Source organism: Populus nigra, chromosome 3, assembly GCF_951802175.1.
Source record: "Populus nigra chromosome 3, ddPopNigr1.1, whole genome shotgun sequence".
Lineage (NCBI taxonomy): Eukaryota > Viridiplantae > Streptophyta > Magnoliopsida > Malpighiales > Salicaceae > Populus > Populus nigra.
This window is the reverse complement of record NC_084854.1, coordinates 22,778,176-22,797,934: the sequence shown is the minus strand read 5'-3', so window position 1 is coordinate 22,797,934 and position 19,759 is coordinate 22,778,176. Positions and strand designations below refer to the sequence as shown.

General features: G+C 33.6%; 3 protein-coding genes across 4 annotated transcripts; 1 reads left to right on the top strand and 2 right to left on the bottom strand.

Annotated features, from left to right (window-relative positions):
* Nucleotides 1-154: 154 nt before the first annotated feature.
* On the bottom strand, nucleotides 155-4,828 carry LOC133690170 (outer envelope pore protein 16-3, chloroplastic/mitochondrial). The gene is made up of 3 exons (XM_062110387.1): nucleotides 4,681-4,828; nucleotides 4,017-4,363; nucleotides 155-610 (listed from the first exon to the last, which is right to left on the bottom strand). The coding sequence occupies exons 2-3, from the start codon at nucleotides 4,345-4,347 to the stop codon at nucleotides 462-464; spliced, it is 480 nt and encodes a 159-aa protein (XP_061966371.1). The 5' UTR covers nucleotides 4,348-4,363; nucleotides 4,681-4,828; the 3' UTR covers nucleotides 155-461.
* Nucleotides 4,829-6,404: 1,576 nt separating this feature from the next.
* On the top strand, nucleotides 6,405-11,012 carry LOC133690074 (CDK5RAP3-like protein). The gene is made up of 10 exons (XM_062110231.1): nucleotides 6,405-6,650; nucleotides 6,735-6,869; nucleotides 6,953-7,047; nucleotides 7,134-7,228; nucleotides 7,332-7,467; nucleotides 7,562-7,711; nucleotides 7,834-8,400; nucleotides 8,622-8,830; nucleotides 9,637-9,769; nucleotides 10,596-11,012. The coding sequence occupies exons 1-10, from the start codon at nucleotides 6,590-6,592 to the stop codon at nucleotides 10,725-10,727; spliced, it is 1,713 nt and encodes a 570-aa protein (XP_061966215.1). The 5' UTR covers nucleotides 6,405-6,589; the 3' UTR covers nucleotides 10,728-11,012.
* Nucleotides 11,013-12,445: 1,433 nt separating this feature from the next.
* Nucleotides 12,446-19,085, bottom strand: LOC133690010 (probable protein phosphatase 2C 27). 2 transcript variants are annotated; one of them, XM_062110150.1, is made up of 5 exons: nucleotides 18,505-19,085; nucleotides 17,143-17,346; nucleotides 15,704-15,915; nucleotides 14,808-15,364; nucleotides 12,446-12,741 (listed from the first exon to the last, which is right to left on the bottom strand). In XM_062110150.1, exons 1-5 carry the CDS (start codon nucleotides 18,682-18,684, stop codon nucleotides 12,737-12,739), a joined length of 1,158 nt encoding a protein of 385 aa, XP_061966134.1. In that variant the 5' UTR covers nucleotides 18,685-19,085; the 3' UTR covers nucleotides 12,446-12,736. The 2 variants fall into 2 exon arrangements, with proteins under 2 accessions (XP_061966134.1, XP_061966133.1); XM_062110149.1 differs by lacking the exon at nucleotides 12,446-12,741 and having other exon boundaries at nucleotides 14,650-15,364.
* Between the last annotated feature and the right edge of the window lie 674 nt (nucleotides 19,086-19,759).

The window sequence follows — 19,759 nt, the reverse complement described above, 5'->3', positions numbered from 1 at the left end:
TTTGTATCCAACTATCGATCATGTACTGTTTTGATGGCTCTCGGACAAAATTATGAATATCTAGTCTGATGGAAACTGTACTCCATAAGAAATCACATAATTTGAATAAAAAAACTCCCAGGTTTTTGCTACGTTTGCATAATGGGAAAGATGATTATGTAAATCACACCTCTACCACTTTTCAGAAGTAGCTTAACCATTATTGTTGTATCTGTTTCAATTTGGTTAATGACAAAAGCAGTTGTCTCAAACTGGGAAAAAAATAATCATGTAACAGATGACTAAACTGCCGAAACATGTTTATTCAAACATCCATCCAGACCTAAAAGGTAAAATTCAAGAAAAGAAGATCCACGAGTATGATTTCATCTCCGAAAACATACAGGCAATTCAGCATACATCTATAACTGCTCTCCCATCAACCTGCCAATATCTTCATTTTTACCAACAGTGCTGAAAAACTATCCCTCAACAGCGGATCTTTTCTTGGTAGTGTAAGGATAATACTCCTTGCCAGTGTCCATTCTTGTGGTTTGACCTCCAGCATCAATGATTGCAGAAGTAACAGCAAGTGCTGCTCCAGCAGCAATAGCATTTTTTATGTTTCTTCCTGCAAACAGGTAACAAATCAATCACATCAAGTAGCTACCCTAACAGTTCAACACAACAGGAGGACAGAACAGACATGGTTAGCATGCAGCAGAAAATCAATCATGTGCTAAAAAAGACCAGCATGGACCATGAACAGGTAACTTAACTTGTATGCTCTTTGAAATCGTATAATTTAAGACCAAGAAATGGGAGGAAAAAAAAACATCATTCAGACATGAGTTCATAATATAAGACCACAAGAAGAGAAAGAGATTGCAAAATTTAACATGAATTTTAAAATTTAATATTATGATCTCTCCCAATCCCTCCCATTTATCGAAGGCACATGCATGTGCATACAATATACACGCCAGCCTTCAAAATCTCTAAGGTTGGAAGTAATGAGGGGGCTGTCAAAGATTAGCTAATATCTTTTATCTCTTGGACTCACGATAAACTTAACAAAACAAAATGTCAGTGGATTTGAAGGATCAACTGCTTCTGATGTTTGAAGATATGACTTTTACAAGTGTTTTTTCTTCAGATCAGATATTTTCTCCCTAACATGAACCAAGAAACCTGGGAATTCTGATCTGCTAACCTATTAGCCTCATATCCATTTCCCTAAGACAGTCTTCCATCCCATCTAGAATTTATCAGCATTATTGTTTCACCTTTCATTTTCCAAAATTCTGAGAAAAGACAGAAAATCAATTGCTTTTCTCAAGCACATGAATTCAGGAAGGATAACCGTACCGCTGATTAAGAATACACTAATTTGTGCAAATCTAGAGATGGTATAAATAATGGAAAAGAAAAACATTAGAATTTCGTTATTGCTGTCTCCAGTTTACTGATTGCCACCATTGACAAATTCACAAGGTTAAAAGGCCAATATTGAGAATGTATGACCACCACAAAAAATTTCTTGTAATAAACTGAATCAATAAAAAGATTAAGGTTGATTAATAACTAGATTTGTCAGGTTCATAGAGGTTAAAAAGCCTCAAACAAATACACAAAACTTCAATACTAAGATCTAGTTTTTAATATCCAACTCTAGGTTATTCCATTTTAAATCCCCATCGGATTAATGAAGCCCTGGATCAATCCACCCACATCCACTCCACAAATATGAGATTCTATAGGATATATATGGTCATTTATAATGGCTCACACTATAAACTCAAGGATTAAGCAAGTGACTAACAAGGAAACCTCATAACAAATTAATTGTTTTCTCTGAAACATAAAAGTTCTGCTTCATACAGTACATGGAAACTGAAACATAAAAGTTCTTTATCCAGTACATGGAAATAAATGCCTCAAAAGGATAATATGTACCAATAATGCTTAAGGGACAAGGTTACTAGGATCAGTGTTGTCACAAGGTGCTCGCTTAAGCGCAGGAGGTGAGGCCAAGGCACCTTTCTTAGCACGAGGCGATAAGTTTGAAAAGGCGCCGCCTAGGTGAGCACCTATGCATGGGAGGCAGGCGATAAAGGCGTTGCCTAATGAGAAAATTATTTGACACTAAGGATTGATTTGAAGAGGCGTCTCTTCAATTTCTGTTTTTTTATAAAAAAAGGACTTATGTTTTGTCTTGTTTGTCTCTTTTTTCTGGTCTTATACAAGAAAAAAGTTTAAGGGTATTTTTTGTAAAAAACATAGATTACGGTAAAAAAAAAGAAGAGAAGACGTGAAAGTTAAAGAAGAGAAACATATGAGAAAGTTGAAACAAGAAGAACAGAAACAAACGTGAAACACCACCAGAGAAGAAGAGAGAAGAGTCAAGAGTGTAAACTGAAGAGCAACAGAGGCATTCCTTTAACTTTTTTTCTTCTGTCATCTCATCTTTTTGTTTCTTAATTTCTCTCTCTCTCTCTCTCCCCATGTTATTCCTTCTCTCTCTTCTGTTATGCTGCCGAAATTTCTACTAAGTTATATCATATATAATATTGTATATCATACAGGTTGAGCGCCTTGGTTCATTCGGGCGTGTGCCTCAGGCATCTTTCAGGCTTGGCGCTTTTTAGCATCTTTCGCCTTTGCAACACCAACTAGGATACACAGCATGGTTACTACAACCAGCATAAAATTCCAGGATGAAATAGCTTGCCTAACAAATCAAAGACATGTTTAAGCTGCTTAGGAAACATATTTTTCAGTCACTAAACTTTAAATAGCAACCTTTTCATCCACTAATTACACCATATAAGATTTTTATAGAACCCTTTTATCTTCTTTGAGAGTAGTCAGTAGAATTATGAATATGACTCCCTCGCCACTCTCAAAATAAAAGAAAGCTCTCGATAAATAAATAAATAAAGCAAGCTTAGAAATTTTGAAGAGTAAGTTTTGCTACCCAACAAGTTGGACTGAAATATTGATCAAATATATCAATACACAATTGAATTTCCTAAGTAATACTTTCCACAGGAAGCACTTGCAACCAAGCTCAATGACGCTAACAAAGACAGTTAAAAATAACACACAAAAACCCTCACCTTTGAAGCCCTGTACAGGAGCTCTTGCAAACAAACCACCCACAGCTCCATTTTGTCAACTCTCAAACCAAAATCACAGAACCTCAACTCTAGATCAGTTTACAGCATCCTATACTATATTTAGTTCCCTTTCAGATCCCCTCTAGATAGATGAAGCTTCAGATCCACCAATTTGCATCCTCCATAAGTACTAGGTCCTATATGCAGGCATTTCTAATTGGTTGCACTATAAACACCGGATTATGCAAGTGACAAACAAAGAAACCATAGCTCAAGAAAACAAATGTTTTTCCTCTGGAACATAAAAGTGTTTTTCCTCTGGAACATAAAAGTTCACAATTATCCAGTATGCGAAATGAAAACACCTCAAAAAGTTACAATGGGGCAATGATGCATGAAGTTACTAGTGTACCAGGATGCCCGTATGTTCATTCTAATCAACTTAAGTTCCATTCTGTAGCAGTTTCCCCATTAGCTAATCAAAGGCATTTTCCAGCTTAAAACACACTACACTTGATATGTTTTCTACCACTCACCACACGTGAAGCAAAATTATGCCTTCTACCACTCAAAATTATGTCTTCTACCACTCACCACACATGAAGCAAAACTATATCTTTTACCACTCATTTGCTTCATTAACAAAGATGGCCAGTAGGATCAAAGCACATATATAATTTTACTGTGTCCATTAAAGTAATAGTAAATCTCTCAAGAAAGAAAGCAAGTTTTCAAAATTTGAAAAGTTAGTTTTCCTTCAGGGTAAGTTAAAAGAAACGTCAATAGAATACATCAAAATAAGATCAAATTTCTCAATGCACTGCTTTCCACACCAAGCCACACACTGTCATGCTTGATAACTCTAACAATGAATCAACATAAAAAAAAGCATCAATAAAAAGTAACAATAATCCTTACCTTTAAATCCTAGAATGGTAGATCCAGCAACGAAACCACCAACAGCTCCATTAATAAAATCTCTCTTCATCCTATAATGCTGCACAAGCTGCTCAACACCAATGTAAACACCACCAATAGCAGCAAAAGTCACGCCATGGTTACCCATCATCTTGATTGTTCTTATCAATCCGGGAAGCGCAACACTTTTCTCAACACGAGGCACATCATGCCAAGTTGCAACAATAGTCCCCCATATAGTTCCGGAGACCAAACCCATAGTCGCACCCTTGATAGTTTTCATCATTGGAGTATCATCATCCTCCAAATACCTCTTTTCTGATGGATCCATCACTAATATATTCTAACTGCGTCCCACCCAAAATCACAAACAGAATCAAAAGTTAGCATTTTCCACCACATTTAACGGAACCAAGAAAATCCCACATTATATATAAAAAAATTGATCTTCCAAGAGAAATTGATGACCCAGTTGAAATCACTTATTAGTTAGAAGAAAATGAGAAGCAGATGATATAGAGACTGCTTGATAAGTGAAATCAGGCAAGGCAATATCAGATTTGAGAAACTAAATTAAACCCTAGAGAAATTAATAATTGATGGAAAAAAGTGAATTGGAGAAGTAATTAATTTGCTAATTAGATCTCAAAAAATTGAAACTAACCTTTCTGATTGCTGTTCTGTTCGAAGAAGCAAAAGAGAGGGAGAGGGAGACTGCACTGAGTAGAAGAATGGTGATTTTGCTGGAGTCGGAATTTACTCATCATCTACTTCTTGTGTCCCTACGTCAGCTAACTTAGTCCGTATTTACCAGATTACCCTCCCTCTTGTCAAATATTTGCTTATAACGGTTCATTTTCTTTATTTATTTATGTAATTGTTTGTTTAATAGATGTCTTATAGCCTCGCATAAAATTTAAAACTTAAAGAGATGGCGTGTTAACGTCTGATTTAGTTTATTTACAAAGATATCTCAACATTCCAGCAAGTATACATTTTAAAGATGAGTATCTTTAATGTTAAAATATAGTATATTTTCTAAAATGTATGGTAAACTTATATATAACAGAAAAGGTTAAACAATAACGAGAACTGTTCCTTGTCATTATCTTATTTGATTTGATAAAACATTTGTTCTTACAATTGATAATAGTTAATATTAGTTTACAGCCGCGCTATGCTATCAGTTGGATAAAAAAAAAATTAAACGTAATAAAAACTATATATATAATAAAAATTATTGGAGATTGTTATTAAATATAATTCATTGAGTCGGTTTTGAAACTCCTGACCTATCTCTTTACCTGACTCAGGTTTAAAATTAAATCATGTGAGGTTTGTCTCGACATGACTAAATCAACTTGGTGCAAAAGTAATATAGGTGACCGATAAAAATAGTTCGAGTATGAAATTAAGAGGAGAAAAATAATGAAATTAACAGAAAAAAATTCTTGACCTAACTCTTTGTCTAACTCGAGTTTAAAATTCAATTGCGTGAAAACTATTCTGATATTATCCAGTCAATTTAGTTGGTTCAGAGATAACCTATTATTCTAATAACCAAATTCAAAGAAAAAAAAGATGGGATGAAATTGATAGAAAAAACCTTCCAATTTAAAATTAAATTATATGAGAGTTGTCTTGATAAGAACAAGTCAATTTAGTTAGTCTAAAAAAACCTTGAACAATTATTAAAAAATATTCAAGAATGAATTTGAGAAAAAACAACGAAATAAAATAAATAAATAAAAGTTGTATTAAAAAATACAAAAAAAGCTTCTTATGTATAACCTTTACTTCAAACTCAATTCTTTTGTAGGAGCAAAGTAATTAGTTATTATCACAAAAATAAATATTTTAGTCTTGTATTTAATTTTATCCAATAAAAATGTATATTGTATGAATATGTGTGATAGTAGAAAAATAGAAAAATTTATGAATTTTTTACCCTTTTTTTAAGTTAAAACATGAAAGATGGAATTTGAATAGTAGACGTGGGCCATTCTTGCAAACTCTCATTTGACAAAACAATTTAATTCATCTTTATTTTTTTATTTTAAAAATAATTTTTTTATTTCAAATTCATTTTTTTATATTTTTAAATATTTTAATATCAAAAATAATTTTTTAAAAATAAAAAAAATATTATTTTAATATATTTTAAATAAAAAATACCTTAAAAAATAACCATTACCATCCTTCTAAACATTTACCTTTCCTTTCTAACTTTTTTTTCCCATCAAGGTATAAAAAAATATTTTTTACTTTTTGGCGATTTAAATTGACGGGGACGAAGCCTGTGATTTATCGAGTTTAGAGGAGTGTTCTAGTCATTTCACTCAGAGCAGTCATCGTTTGCTCCATCAAATTCTTGACCCGACCCGGAACCACATAACGTACCAAAAAGGCCAAAACAAAAAACAGGAAGACTGGCGTTTGTAATAGCACGCACGCAAACTGCATTCACTCAAGAATCAAAAACCCAACTCTGCACCCAAAACACTGAAACAAAGAATTGAATTTGATTTCAATTCCACAAATTCTCGAGAAAACAATTCAATTCCGAAATAAAAATGCAGAATCCCGATGACATCCGAAATCTTCCAATCGACATCTCATTTTCTCGTCTCGGAGGTAAAATTTCAACTCCTTTACTTGATTTCGTATTCTCATTCTCTGTCGTTTTTCATTAATTTCGTCGTTGTTTTTGTACTCAAGAATGGCTTGTTGATCGAAAACGAATCCCCGCCGATTGGAGAAAACGAATTGCATCAATAAGAGCTCGGATTTCAAAAGAATTCACTTCACTCCCCAAAGAAATCGATCCCTATTTCCAAAACCTAGACCCTGAAGGTTATGTTCGTTTCGTTAATCTGTATCGTCCAGATTTATTGAGTTCATAATTACTAAATTGACACCACTATCACTATTTACAGGGATAGGGTACTTAGAGGCTAAAAATATTTATGAAATTCTTATGAAATCAAATCCAGAAAGCCGTAACATTTTTGGCCGGCTATCAGGTGCTGCTGTAAGTTAGTTATCTTTCTCTGTCTCTCTCGTTGTGCAATTTTTTTTTAATATTTCCGTTGATGAAATGATGCTATCTTTTTGTAGGGTGCTTGGGAGGCAATTGTGCGTTCTTTCGAGAAAGATTATGTTTACCTTGGTGAAGCTGCGCAAATAATCATCCAAAATGTGAATTATGAAATGTAAGTTTGCCATCTTCCAGTTTGGTTGGCTCCATAGTTTTGTTGAAGAATGTTCTGAATTTTCTTTTTTGTTAATGTGGTTTTTATTTTTGTGAATGCAAAGTCCGTATCAGAAAAAGCAGGTGCAAAAGATCCAGCAACTACTGGCGGAGCTAGAGCGCAAGGAAACTGATATAAAAAGAAGTGCAGCTCTTTCTGCGACTAAATATGTTGAGGCTTGTCAAGAGCTTGGATTGCAAGTGAGATATTGGCCTTGTTCAATAATGGTTGCGAAATTGTATAGACATGGATATATGTGATTAATGAATTAAGTGGTGTTATTTCTCACTGTAGGGAAACAATGTGAGGGTTGAGCTTTTAGAGACTGCAAAATCACTTCCAAGCACATTTAGCAAAATTCTGGAAGTTATAAACAGCGATACCATGTCACAGGCAATAGAGTACTATTCCAACTTCGTCAAAGATGTTCATACGGAAAAGGATGTAAAGATGATAGCCTTTTGTTTTTCTTTCGAATGATTATTGCAACATTCTTTTCTTTGCATGAATTATGTTTTTATTATGAAGATTGGATTTTATTGTTGATTAATTTCATAAAATTGCAGAAACCTTTGAGATCAGTGTTGTTGAACTTGAAAGATATTCGCGGGAATCCTCCTTCTCTGGATGTTTGTGCTGACCCTGTGATCCTTGATTCTTCAAATATTCAATTGGATTTGGATGAATCAAACCATGAGAGAGGGGACATGGATGTTGCTGCCAATAATATTGACTGGGATATTTCTGTTGATGGTGCTGATATTGACTGGGATATTGGCACTGTAGAAGAAACAGATGATGGTGGTAATGGTTTAGGTCCTTATGAAATCGTAAATGCAAGTGACATCTCGCAGAACTCTTCACAAAATGAAGCTGTAGAATCTGGTGAGACTCCATTAAAAAAAGAGGAAGAAAATGTTCATACTGAGATTTCTGTATCAGAAATTTGTTGGGATATTAGTGTTGAAACACCTCAAGTTGATGCAATCAATGACACTAATTTGGTAGACATGGGTTTGGAAAATCAGACATATGTTCTAGATACCATAACTCACACCCCGGGAATGAAGGAAGGCAGGAGCCAGCTTTTGGATACAGAATATCGGAATAAAATTCTTGACGATTTATACGAGGTATAGGCTAATTTTTCATATTGTAAGGCCAGTTTGGATAATGCTACTGAAGTAATTTCTTTTGTATTGGTAAATATTTTGTATCTTCCTCTTTGAGAACTAAGATGGATGATCCAGCATTAACAAAGCCCTGAGGAACTCACTGGTTTCTACTTATATTTTAAATTAGATTACAACTTTTAGATTAATTGTTGATATTTGCTATTAATGATTCATTTTAGATAAAAGCATTTTTGAGTCAAAGATTGGCAGAGTTGAGTAATGAAGAGACCATGTCTTTGCAACATCAAGTCCAGTCGGTTGCTCCCTTGGTGCTGCAGCAGTATACTCCTGATGCTATTGATACAATGTCATCTAATGTTTCTTTGGCCATTTCTTTACTGACAAATGGGAAAACAAGAGACTTGATTATGCTTCTTAACTCTAAAAGGTACTAATAGATAATGTTAGCCGGTTTTATCATTTACAGCTTGGCAAGTGTTATTTTGTCCTTTTACTCATTTAAACAAAGTTTGCAAAAGAATTTGTGTATGATAGTTTTGCAAAAGTAGAAGAGTGGATGTACGAGATAAGCTGAGTGGAATTTCCTATTGTGTTGAAACTTGAAAAAGATACTGTGGGTCAGCATGTGATGAACACTATATAATTCTTCCTATTGCATGTGGTGAAAGGCTTGAAAATACCAAGTAATGAATGTCACTGTTTGAGAATTGCAAAACTCTGTAATCAACTGCCCAACCAGTGAAATTGTTTGTCTTGTTATTAGGCTGTAGGAATCTGTTAATGCATTTTATAATTTTGAAAATTTGAAAGTGGACCTACACTGCAAACAATCATTTGGTGTATAGTAGCCATGAAAGCAGATATTTCAATATGGGAATTTTTTTTAAGTATTCTGGGAAAGGAGGTGGGGAGGTCTGTAGGTCCTTTTCTGAAGATGGCTGTTCTGGTCTTCATATATATGGTAAATTCATTTTTTTTCCGCTTGTGTTGATTTTCTTCTGCTAAATGTATGGCTGTGGCTGTACCTTTTAAGGTATAGGTGTTGTATTAAAAGTAGGCATGCTTTTAACCAATGCCTGTTTAGTGTACTGGTACTCTTCCAGAGGAGAGGGAGTGATGTCTTGAGGTCAAGCTCTGCTCTTTTCATCCAAAGAATAATATAAAAAAAATAGGCACATTTTTCTTTATGATAAGTTGTAATACTAAATTCTAATGTGTTATCCTGAATTCCAGATATCTGGACAGACTAGTGAGTACATTGGAAGCAAAGAAGCATCATGAGTTGAAATTAAAAGAGGGGTTAAAAGATGTGGCTGCTAAACGCATGGAACTTCACAATTCTATATCTTCATCATGGCCAAAGCAGGTAGCTTTTCTTGGATAATAAAGTTGATTCTGCTTCCAGGAAAAAAAGAGAGTATTTATTGTCATAATGAGGGAAGTGCTCTGTTTGTGTCGTTCTCATGCCATTATTTATTTTGAGTTCTCATTGCCTTCCACAAACCCTTCCATTTTTTCGCTTCTGCTCTTTTCGTACTTCCAAATAAAAATAAAACAAGTAAAATGCATCTAGTGTTTGTTTGGGTCCATGATCCTTAACATGTAACGTGCATAACTTCATCATTCTCGAATCTACCAACAAAATGTCCTTGCCACACTTGTCTTTGTTCCTTGACGGTGATTGATTCCCAAGCATAACTGTTATTTTCATGGCAAGATTTCAAAATTCCGTACCACATTTCCTCTATAGTATTTTTTGTATGGGTGAGCAGTGGATACCATAAAGGAATCCCTCGTGGTAACTTCACACACACACACACTAGTGATGCTCTCTAAGTCTGCTCGGGTGGCAATTGTGATCCCTCAACTCCTGAACCACCAGGGGAATTTACAAGATAAATTTCTTTATACTTTTGCGTGTAGTCACATCCTGTACTGTTTCTTTTCATTGATGCGTTCTAGTTTACTTTCACGATAATGAAAAAATATGATCCTGGTGCATGTATTTGGTGAACGGTCTTTGGATAACTGTACTGAACCTCTTGATTTTACCTTGGATTTAGGGAAAAAAAGGACTCTCAGATGCACTCAAATCTTTTTCTTGGGTGAAAATTCTTTAGAAAGGAAAATTAAAGTTAGCTGTGGAGTTTTGTTTTTGGAAACAAACTGAATTGTTGGTGTTTCAATTGCAGGAAGCAGCTCTTGCTAAAACCAGGGAGCTGAAGAAACTTTGTGAGAGGACACTCTCGTCCATGTTTGATGGAAGACCTGTTAATATAATCGGAGAGATCAATGCCTTATTGAGCAGTGGAATTGGTGCGTAAACTCTTGAGACTTTTGTCTCATGCTGTAAACTTTAGGCTCAAAGAATCTTCTTTACAGCTCGAAAAAAAATAAGAAACGTTGGAAAAGCTAGTCCTTCGTTCTCAACAGACTAGGAAAAAAAAAAAAGAGTAATTACTTTGAACTAGCTGTAAGAAATAATTGGTGGGGGAATTCTTATAAATTATTTTTCACCTGGCTCTCTTTTTTTTAAACAATGCTAATGATATTAATGTTTTATTGCTAACATTATTGTTGATCATATAATGCATTGATGAATTACAGTACGTTTGTCTGATTAATCGTTAAGATCCACAGTACCATGTTCTAAAAAAACAACAACATTAACATTGTTTTAAAAGTTTTTCCATGTTGAATACGCCGTAGTAATTAAAAAATGAACTTCTCATATGCTTGAAGGCTTGTACTCGTTGACAAGGAAGGAAATACTTTTATATTTTTTTAATGAATGGATGTGAAAACTTTTTTTTTTAAAAGAACTTAACGAGTGAGAGATATTTTGTAACTAAAAAAATAATGAATATCCCATATTGGTGGTAAAAAGGATCGAAAAAAATTATTATATCCCTAATATTTTTTTGTTTTTTTAGGAAAGATTTTCTTTTTTTGGCAAAATAATCTCTCCATGAGCTATTTATCATAAGAAATATCTAAAAAAAATCTTTGTATTTCTACACATAAATCATTATTCACAAATAGTATAATTACCATTTTATACTTTCTAAATAAATCAATGATCACTATTAGAGGTAATTGGATCCTTTTGTAAGCCTCATTGGTCATTATAGGAATGAGTATGGAGCATGTATGTTTTTTTTTTAATATAATAAAATAACTAAATTATTCTTGAAAGCAAAATCTTTAAAATTGTTATCTAAGAATTTTTTTGACTTTTTATTTTTTAAAGCACAACAATAAAATAACTAAATTATTCTTTCTTAGAAGCAATTTTTTTTAACTAACATACATGAGTTTATTTATTTGAAAAATACTAAACACAATTTTATTATGTAATCCAACAATCTCATCTTCCTAGGATCCCAGGAATCAATAATTTTCTAACTTCACATTTAAAACTTCCGTATCCGTAACATGTGCACAGAACTTCCAAAGTTTTGGCTTTGATGTTCACTGGGGATTTCACTGTTGGTCCTCGATAGATCGTAGTCTATGATATAAATAGCCATGGCTCCAGAGGTTATACCATGGCTGTCGCATGCAGCAGGTTCACATGGAAGGATACAAGTATATTTTTTAGCTACCTTGCCCTGTCATTTTTCTGTTGTTCTAGTTTATGTTCAGTGTCTTCACCTTTCTGTTTGGGAGCCAGTGCTCTGCTTCTTTTCATGCCGTGTTTCGCCTTGGGGGCTTCTTCTGCTTTCATGGTGTCTTCTATTGATCTACTTTGGCTTATCAAGAAAAGAAAAAGAAAAATGAAAATGACAAAAACGAAACTCAACCTCAGACCTCGCCCCTTTTGCCCATGCAAGAGTATCTCGTAGCTACAAACTCTGGTTTTTTGAACGAGCGTGTTCCCATTTATTGTAGCATATTTGCTGGGCATTAAGAAGACTAAAGTGCAAGAACTCTCAAGCATCATTTGTGAGTGATTTGAGCTCTATTATCAGGCAGGCTGTCAGGAGTTCCAGCAAAGCATGTTTTACAGCAATTTATCTAAGAACGATACACCAATAACAGATTTCCTAAACGTGGTTGATAAGTAAATTGATTGTTGGAAATAAAGAACCACTGTAATTTACGAACTTTGTTACAATAGACTGTTATCCATGATGTTTCAAACATGCCACCACAAAAATACGAGAAATGAATTAACTTTAAGTGGTGAAGGCAGAGGATAGAGGAACCAAACTTGTGATACAATGAGTTATGAAACTAGTTTGTCTTGTTGGAATTTGTGTTGGGCAGTTTTGGAAGCTTCCAACTTCCAAGTCAAAATGTCCTGCTTGTGGTGAGAATCAACTTTGAGATGTCATCCTTTTAATTTGCAAAAATAAGAATCATTAGACATGGAAGCTACACCGTTGTGACTGGATTATTTTATTCATAAAAAATGATATAAAAGTGCTGCAACCATTCTAAAAACAAAATAAATTTATTTAAATTAGATTTAAAAAAATAGATAATAGTAGCAATCGGAACAAAAAAAATATAATTATGGTAACTGAGGAAAGCAAATTGCAAAAAAAAAAAGAAGAAGACGCTGCTTAATTATTAGCCAATTAAACATGAAAGGACAAGATTGGATGACCATGTAGAAAAAAAAATTAACAACTTGAATTAGCATGGCAAACTTGTAACTTGAGTATTAAGAGCTAAGCCAACATAACATGCGGGTCAGGTTATGAGATCAGAATAATCCTATAAAAAAAAATAGAAAGCAAAACACAGAGCTCATTTTAAAAAATAATTGATGATATCAACCCATAAAAATATCAACCCATAAATAAATAATATCAACTTATATTAACTTTTCAAGCTTGTGATCCAAGTCATTAGAACGAAAGCACCATACTTGAAAAAATCACGATGCCTAATTTTCAACCAATCAAATATTAAAAGATAAAATTAGAGAAAAGAAACTAATTATACAAAATGATTTAAAATAAAAACTAGCAATTAAAAGAATGATGATTAAAATTAAAATAAAAAATAAATTAGAAGACAACTATAAATTTTTTTATTGAAAGGTGAAATTAAAAAAAAAACAATTAAAAGAATGAGAATCAAATTAAAAAAATATCACAAACTGGAATTGAATGCTGAAATTAAAAACAAATTAAAATTTTATAAAAAAACAAAGAAAAACAATTCAAAATAAAAAAAATAAAAACTAAAGTTGAAATTTTAATAAATAAAAAGACATCTTTGAAATTTTAAATAACACAAGTTTCAAGGTGGAGAGAAAAGACAAAAAAAAAATAATTGTTAATAATAAACCAGCTCATCATCGATGCCATCCATCGCCTTACCAGGGAGAAGACATTAGAATTATTCTAATGACATGACAGAATTTTTTTTTTTAAACTGGAAAACATTTCATACGCCGCTAGAAAACTACAAGCGCCACTCACAAGTACCAACCACTTTTTCTCTAAAAAAAATTTTATATTTACTAAAATATCAAATTATTCCCATTCAATTTGATAATAACAAAAAAAACCAAGTTCAAAAGACAAAAAAAAATAGTTTTCAAATTTTGCTTTTAAAACTAATTGTTATTTTACTTTGTTTAAAAAAGTAAAAAGACAAAAAAAATATCCCTGGATGCTAGCTTTAAAAATTTTTCTTTTGAAAAAAATTTAATCATCCTATTTTGTTTAAAAAACAGAAAAAACAATTCTACTCCCTATCAATCCGATAATTATCAATCAAACTTGCAAAAATATTGAATTACCTCAACACCAAGCCATTGATTTTTTTTTTTTTGGGGGGGGGGGGGGGTAACAAAATGATAATTGAACTGTTGCAGTGGATAATATTATGTGTGTCTAGTACACATCCTTCCGTTTTAGTTTGGTGTGGTTTTTTTATTTTTATTTTTATATACTGGCACCAAGCATCAAAAGTTTGAAACAATTGTACATGCAACATGAAAACCGAGAAATTGCGTACAGTATGCATTAATATTCTGCTGTTAATGTAATGTAAAACTTAAGAATTCTTTAGTATCTATCTAATGCAAAACAACTAAAAAGGATAATTGAGAGGTAAAATCTTGCAGTTAAAAGGCATGCTTACTTTTGCAGCAAATCAATCCCTACCTTAAACATACAAATATCCATTATTTAGAACGATTTTGGCTTGATACCTATGGAACCTAGCAGACAATAAGAAGGAAGAAAGGAAAATGTATAAAGACTCCTATTAATGAAGGAAGAATGATACGAGGGAAGAAAAAAGCAGTTTCTCTTTGCCAACGAATTTATATACAATATACACAAAAAAAACTTGAGAACAACCAATGCAGCCATGCACTGTTATTTGACCGGTTCTACCCTTCGTTACCGGGGAAAACTTTAATGAAAGATTTTAAGCATTACCTTCTAGCAAGCATTTGAGATTCTGAAGTCCCTCAGCGGAAATGCTCCGCCTGAATCTTGTCCTCTGTACCACCACCGGTGGCGGTGGCTCCAAGTGAAAGCTAACAATTACAACGGTCAAGTTGTCGGTTGCTCCCCGATTTATTGCTTCCCCAACCATTTCTCTGCAGCACTGCTTCACATCATTGTGCTCTTGAAGTCTCTTCCTAACAAAATCTACTGCATTTTGGTTTGAGTATACATCCCATATTCCATCACTTCCGATTATCAAAAACTCATCTTCCTTGGTCAACGTAACCAATTTAAGTTCTGGTTCAGCACTTAATGGGCCACTTTTCTCACCTGTTTTCTTCATTCCTTCGAGATGCCAATCACCTAATGCACGGGTAACACCTAACTGACCATTTAGATAACCATCATCAATGAATCCACCTAAGGACTCAATTCTAGTCCTTTCTTTAATGCAGCAAGGTCTGTGATCCTCTGACATTTCCTTAGCTACTCCACCTCGTGATAATACTGCCCGACAATCACCAGCATTTGCCACAAGCAATGACCTGTCCAAGATGAAAACATTTTTTTATCAAGCAATGCACTTTATCAAAAGACATAATGGAATGCCAATATATGATATTACTAAATGTTTGGAGCAATTCCTAACAAGGTAAGATCTTAGGTCTCATTGCAGATCTTTATGATAGGTCAGAAAGCTATATAATTGGGTCATCATTGCCTTTTACCTTAACTACTAGAACTCATTCAGGACTGTTACCCAGGACAAGATGATCTTGGAAGTCAGAAATGGACTAAACAAAAGGGATGGCGAGAACTAGAAAGTCCTGAATAAACCGTAAGAAGAAGATGACTGATCGCTAAATAGGATAGGAAGCACTCACCTCCCAAATATCATTGCAGTAAGTGCAGTAGTGCCAGAAGAACGGGCTGACTCAAGGGAGCATGACTTTTCAAATGCAGCATCAGTCTCAATGAATGACCTTGCGACCACTTTCTCAAGTTTTACAGGGAAATCAGCATCCTCAACAATGACTCTTGGTAAATGTTCACAGACAAAATGTGCTGCACTCTTTCCTCCATGCCCATCAAATACCTGTTTTCCAAAGTACATGTAATTGTCAAAATAAGAACGAAAAAGTCCCATTTATTATTGCTTGTATATGCTTGTTGGCATTATTTTTCTAAAGATTTATGCAGTGCAATTACATCTTATCTGTTTCCAGACGAGCATAGTTAAAAGTAAGAGAGCTATTCTTGGTGTCTGATCGGCACAAAGGAGCATGCTTGAACTTTGGATCAACTCAGATGAATTAGAGAGCAAGGGTATTACTTCCTTTCTTTATCAAAAAAATTACTTCAGGACCTCTTCTGTGTGTTACACGATGTACACTTTTAACCAAGAGGAAAAGGAAATCTCATCCATGCTCCCAAAAAATTGTGTTATAAATGGGTAGTTTCTAATCCTTAAAACATGACCAACATCTGATCATTGACCCCGAAGAAGGATTCCAGTCATACTAATGGCTCCACATCAGCCTCAAATTAATACTGTCAGTTTTGCATGCTTAAAATATCAAAATGGTGGTGATTGCTTTCCTGTATAGATAAAAACCCTCTAGTTTAAAGTATCTAGCAAAACTAAAAGAGTGAAAGTGTTGATGAATGATGTCCTTATTCAGAATGCATAACATCTTTAAATATAGGAAACACTGCTATCAAAGACTCATTAACCACAGGAAGCTTCAGGTCCCTTTTGCCTATTTGTAGTTACAGGGGAGTGCTTAAGTTGATAGACACTCAATTTGTGGACTTGATGCTTTTATAGTGTTACTTTAGACACAATTATGACGGCAGAATACAGGATATAAAGCACAGGTTTTAAGCATGCTAATTGAAAACAGTGGCACCTTCAGATTTTCAAGTCTAAAGTGATGCTCAGATTAAATTAATTTAAAGTGATAAGCTCTGATTAGATTTTAGACTAAATAGTACTTTCTAGAACCTACACACTTGTTATCTTCATTATAAGTTCAAAGAGAGAAAAGTGAGATCAAGACAACTACATGTCCTCCAAGTCAACCTGGTACTCTATAAAGGTATACCACAATGAAGTTTGGTAATCATGAAGCGAAAGAAGCCCTTATCCTAAAATATTTCTACCATATGAGCTAGAAGACCAAAAGCTATGATTTTTTTTTCATTACCAAACAGAAAGCACAATTAAAAATATAATGCTTGACAAGGACCAAAACAACAGAAAAACATAAAATTCATTAGCAGCTAAAATAGCAGATAAACAACAGATTGGACAATAACTTACACCATAGAAAGAAATAGCATGCTCGCTGATGAGCAAATTGGAACCAAACTTCTTAGCCAAGTCACTGATGCAAATGTGTGTGTCTTCCATGTAAGGCCGACCGCCAATATCAGACCATTCTCCTGAGCGAAGGGTGGGGAAAAAATCTGTTAACAGATTCTGTTTCCTTTCTGTGACCACTCTATCCTCGCAGATGCTTTCCAGCTGAAAGAGCAACCACAAACAAATAAAACTAAATGGGATTGCAGAAGAGCAAATAGTGATGAAGATAAATATTCCATAGAAGGCTATAACATGAAGTGAACAAGGATGATACCAAGTCTTGGGTTATCACCACCAAAGAGAAAGTAATATGGGATTGTAATAATACTTGTGATTAAGTGCAAATTCAAGACCTCTAAATAACAGAAGTGAGATTATGGACATAGAAAGGCATGAAATGGTTAATGATTAAGAATCAAGGCAGGGTTCCTACGTACAGTTTACAAGATACTATAAAAATAAAAGTTCAACCAGGATTAATGATTGACAACCAGCCCTGTTCTTTGATTAATACCAAAGTCACTGGAGAAAATGGAAGTAAAAAGATTCTCTCTTTCACCATCTATCTATCTATCTCTCCATGACAACTATGAGTCCAAGCAGAATAGTAAATACGTCATGGGAATAAAATTGAAGAGAAATAATTTACCAAAGCAAGCAGTACCATGCAGGTGGTGAAAAAAATAAAATGAAAGAGTCATAGTACTGTAACTAGCTCATTGAAGCAAACAAACAAGAAATTTTTTAGTGCAGACTGCAGAGAATCAAGGCAGGAAAAATATTGTATCCACATATCTCCAAAAGCCCACAAAATCCATGAACCAGCAACAATTTCATAAGTAAACAACCAGCTAAAAGTCGGAAGCTTTTTAGAGCAAATAAGGAAAAGGAAATTAGAAAGCAACACTAAATATGGATACCATGAACCAACAACAATTTCATAATTACACAACCAGCAACCTTTTAGAGCAAACAAGGAAAAGGAAATTAGAAAGCAACGCTAAATATGGATCATCAAGAGCTTCAACAGCTAGGAGGAAAAAAAAAGACAAATACAAATTCATCAACAAAAATCAAGTTAAGCATGGCATTAATGAACAGATTGCATAGAGTCAACAACTCAATTCTCACCAAACACGTCTTCAAAGGAAATAACATAATTCAGAACACAAACATGCACGGACAAAAACACAAAAAAAATCCCAACTTTGGAAAACAGTAAATCAATTCCGACAAAAAACCGGCAGAATACAGAACACAAACAAAAAAAAGAAAAGAAGAAGAAAAACCGAACTAAGGAAAAGAAAGAAGGATTCTTACAGGATAAGAGTTGGCAACACTAATCCCACCACTAGAACAAATCAAAGAAGAGTCTTGATCAAAATTCTCCATCCGGGTTTGCAAGAGGTCACAATGCAAAGGCCAAGATTGCATCTTGTTGCTATTACTATTATTGTCAATTGGGTTCTCTATTTCTTGCTCTGCATCCTTTACACACATGGTTATGGTCAATATTATTATTATTATGTTGGTGACAGAAAAGGAAGAAGAAGAAAAAAGACTTTTTAGAGTCTTTGGCAACTAGTTGTTGTCTTTGTGGGAATCCAAAGTAACAACAACACACCTCACATGAGAGGAGAAAAAGAAAAAGTAGAAGAAGAAAGAGAGAATCAAAGAGAGAAGGCTTGGATTAGAGAGGGGTGGAAGACTATGAGGAATATATCTAAGATGATAAAATGGAGGCTAATGGGGTTCGAGGGAGGAGTTGTTGAGGGCCGAGAAAGGGTGGAAGAGAGAGAGAGGGTATAAATAAGAGCTGTTAAATTAGAGATTTTTCTAAGAAAGCGTGGCTGAAAATCAGTTGGTTAGGTTGTAGTTGCAGTTGTAATTGCTGTACTCTATTATCCCGAACGTTGTTCTTATGGGCATCGTGGATATTGGATACATAAAATAAAAATCTTTCTCTGTCTTTTTCTTATTTACGAAATGCCCTTACAGCTATGCCTTTTGTTCTTGTCGTTGTTGATAGGAAAAGGGAATTATATATATATATATATATATATATATATATATATATATATATATATATATATATATATATATATATATATAATAATAAAATAAATAGAAGAACAATTTTAGGGATTTGAAGAATAATTCAAGGAAATATGTTCTATTTTTTTAAAAAAATCATGTCTTAATGGATTAGCAAATATAAGATTTTTATAATAACCACAACTTAAATATCTAAAAAAATAAAACATTCAAATATTTTATTTTCAATGACTCAATAATATTATGGAAATGATAGAAGTCCCTTTTAAAAAATAATAGAGAGATTGTCAAGCAATGTAGCCTTATTTCTGTTCTGTACTGAATTAACTATAAAAATTAAATTTATAACGCATAGATTGTGTGACAAAATAAATAAAAAAGCATTTTTCCACGGTGGTTTGAGAAAAAAAAAAAGTTTCTATGATGTCTTGATGTACCCTTAAAACAAATATTCCTTTTTAATGCGTTTATGGTTCTGTAAAAAGAAAAGTTGTAAAAACACTTGTTTGAAAACTTATAT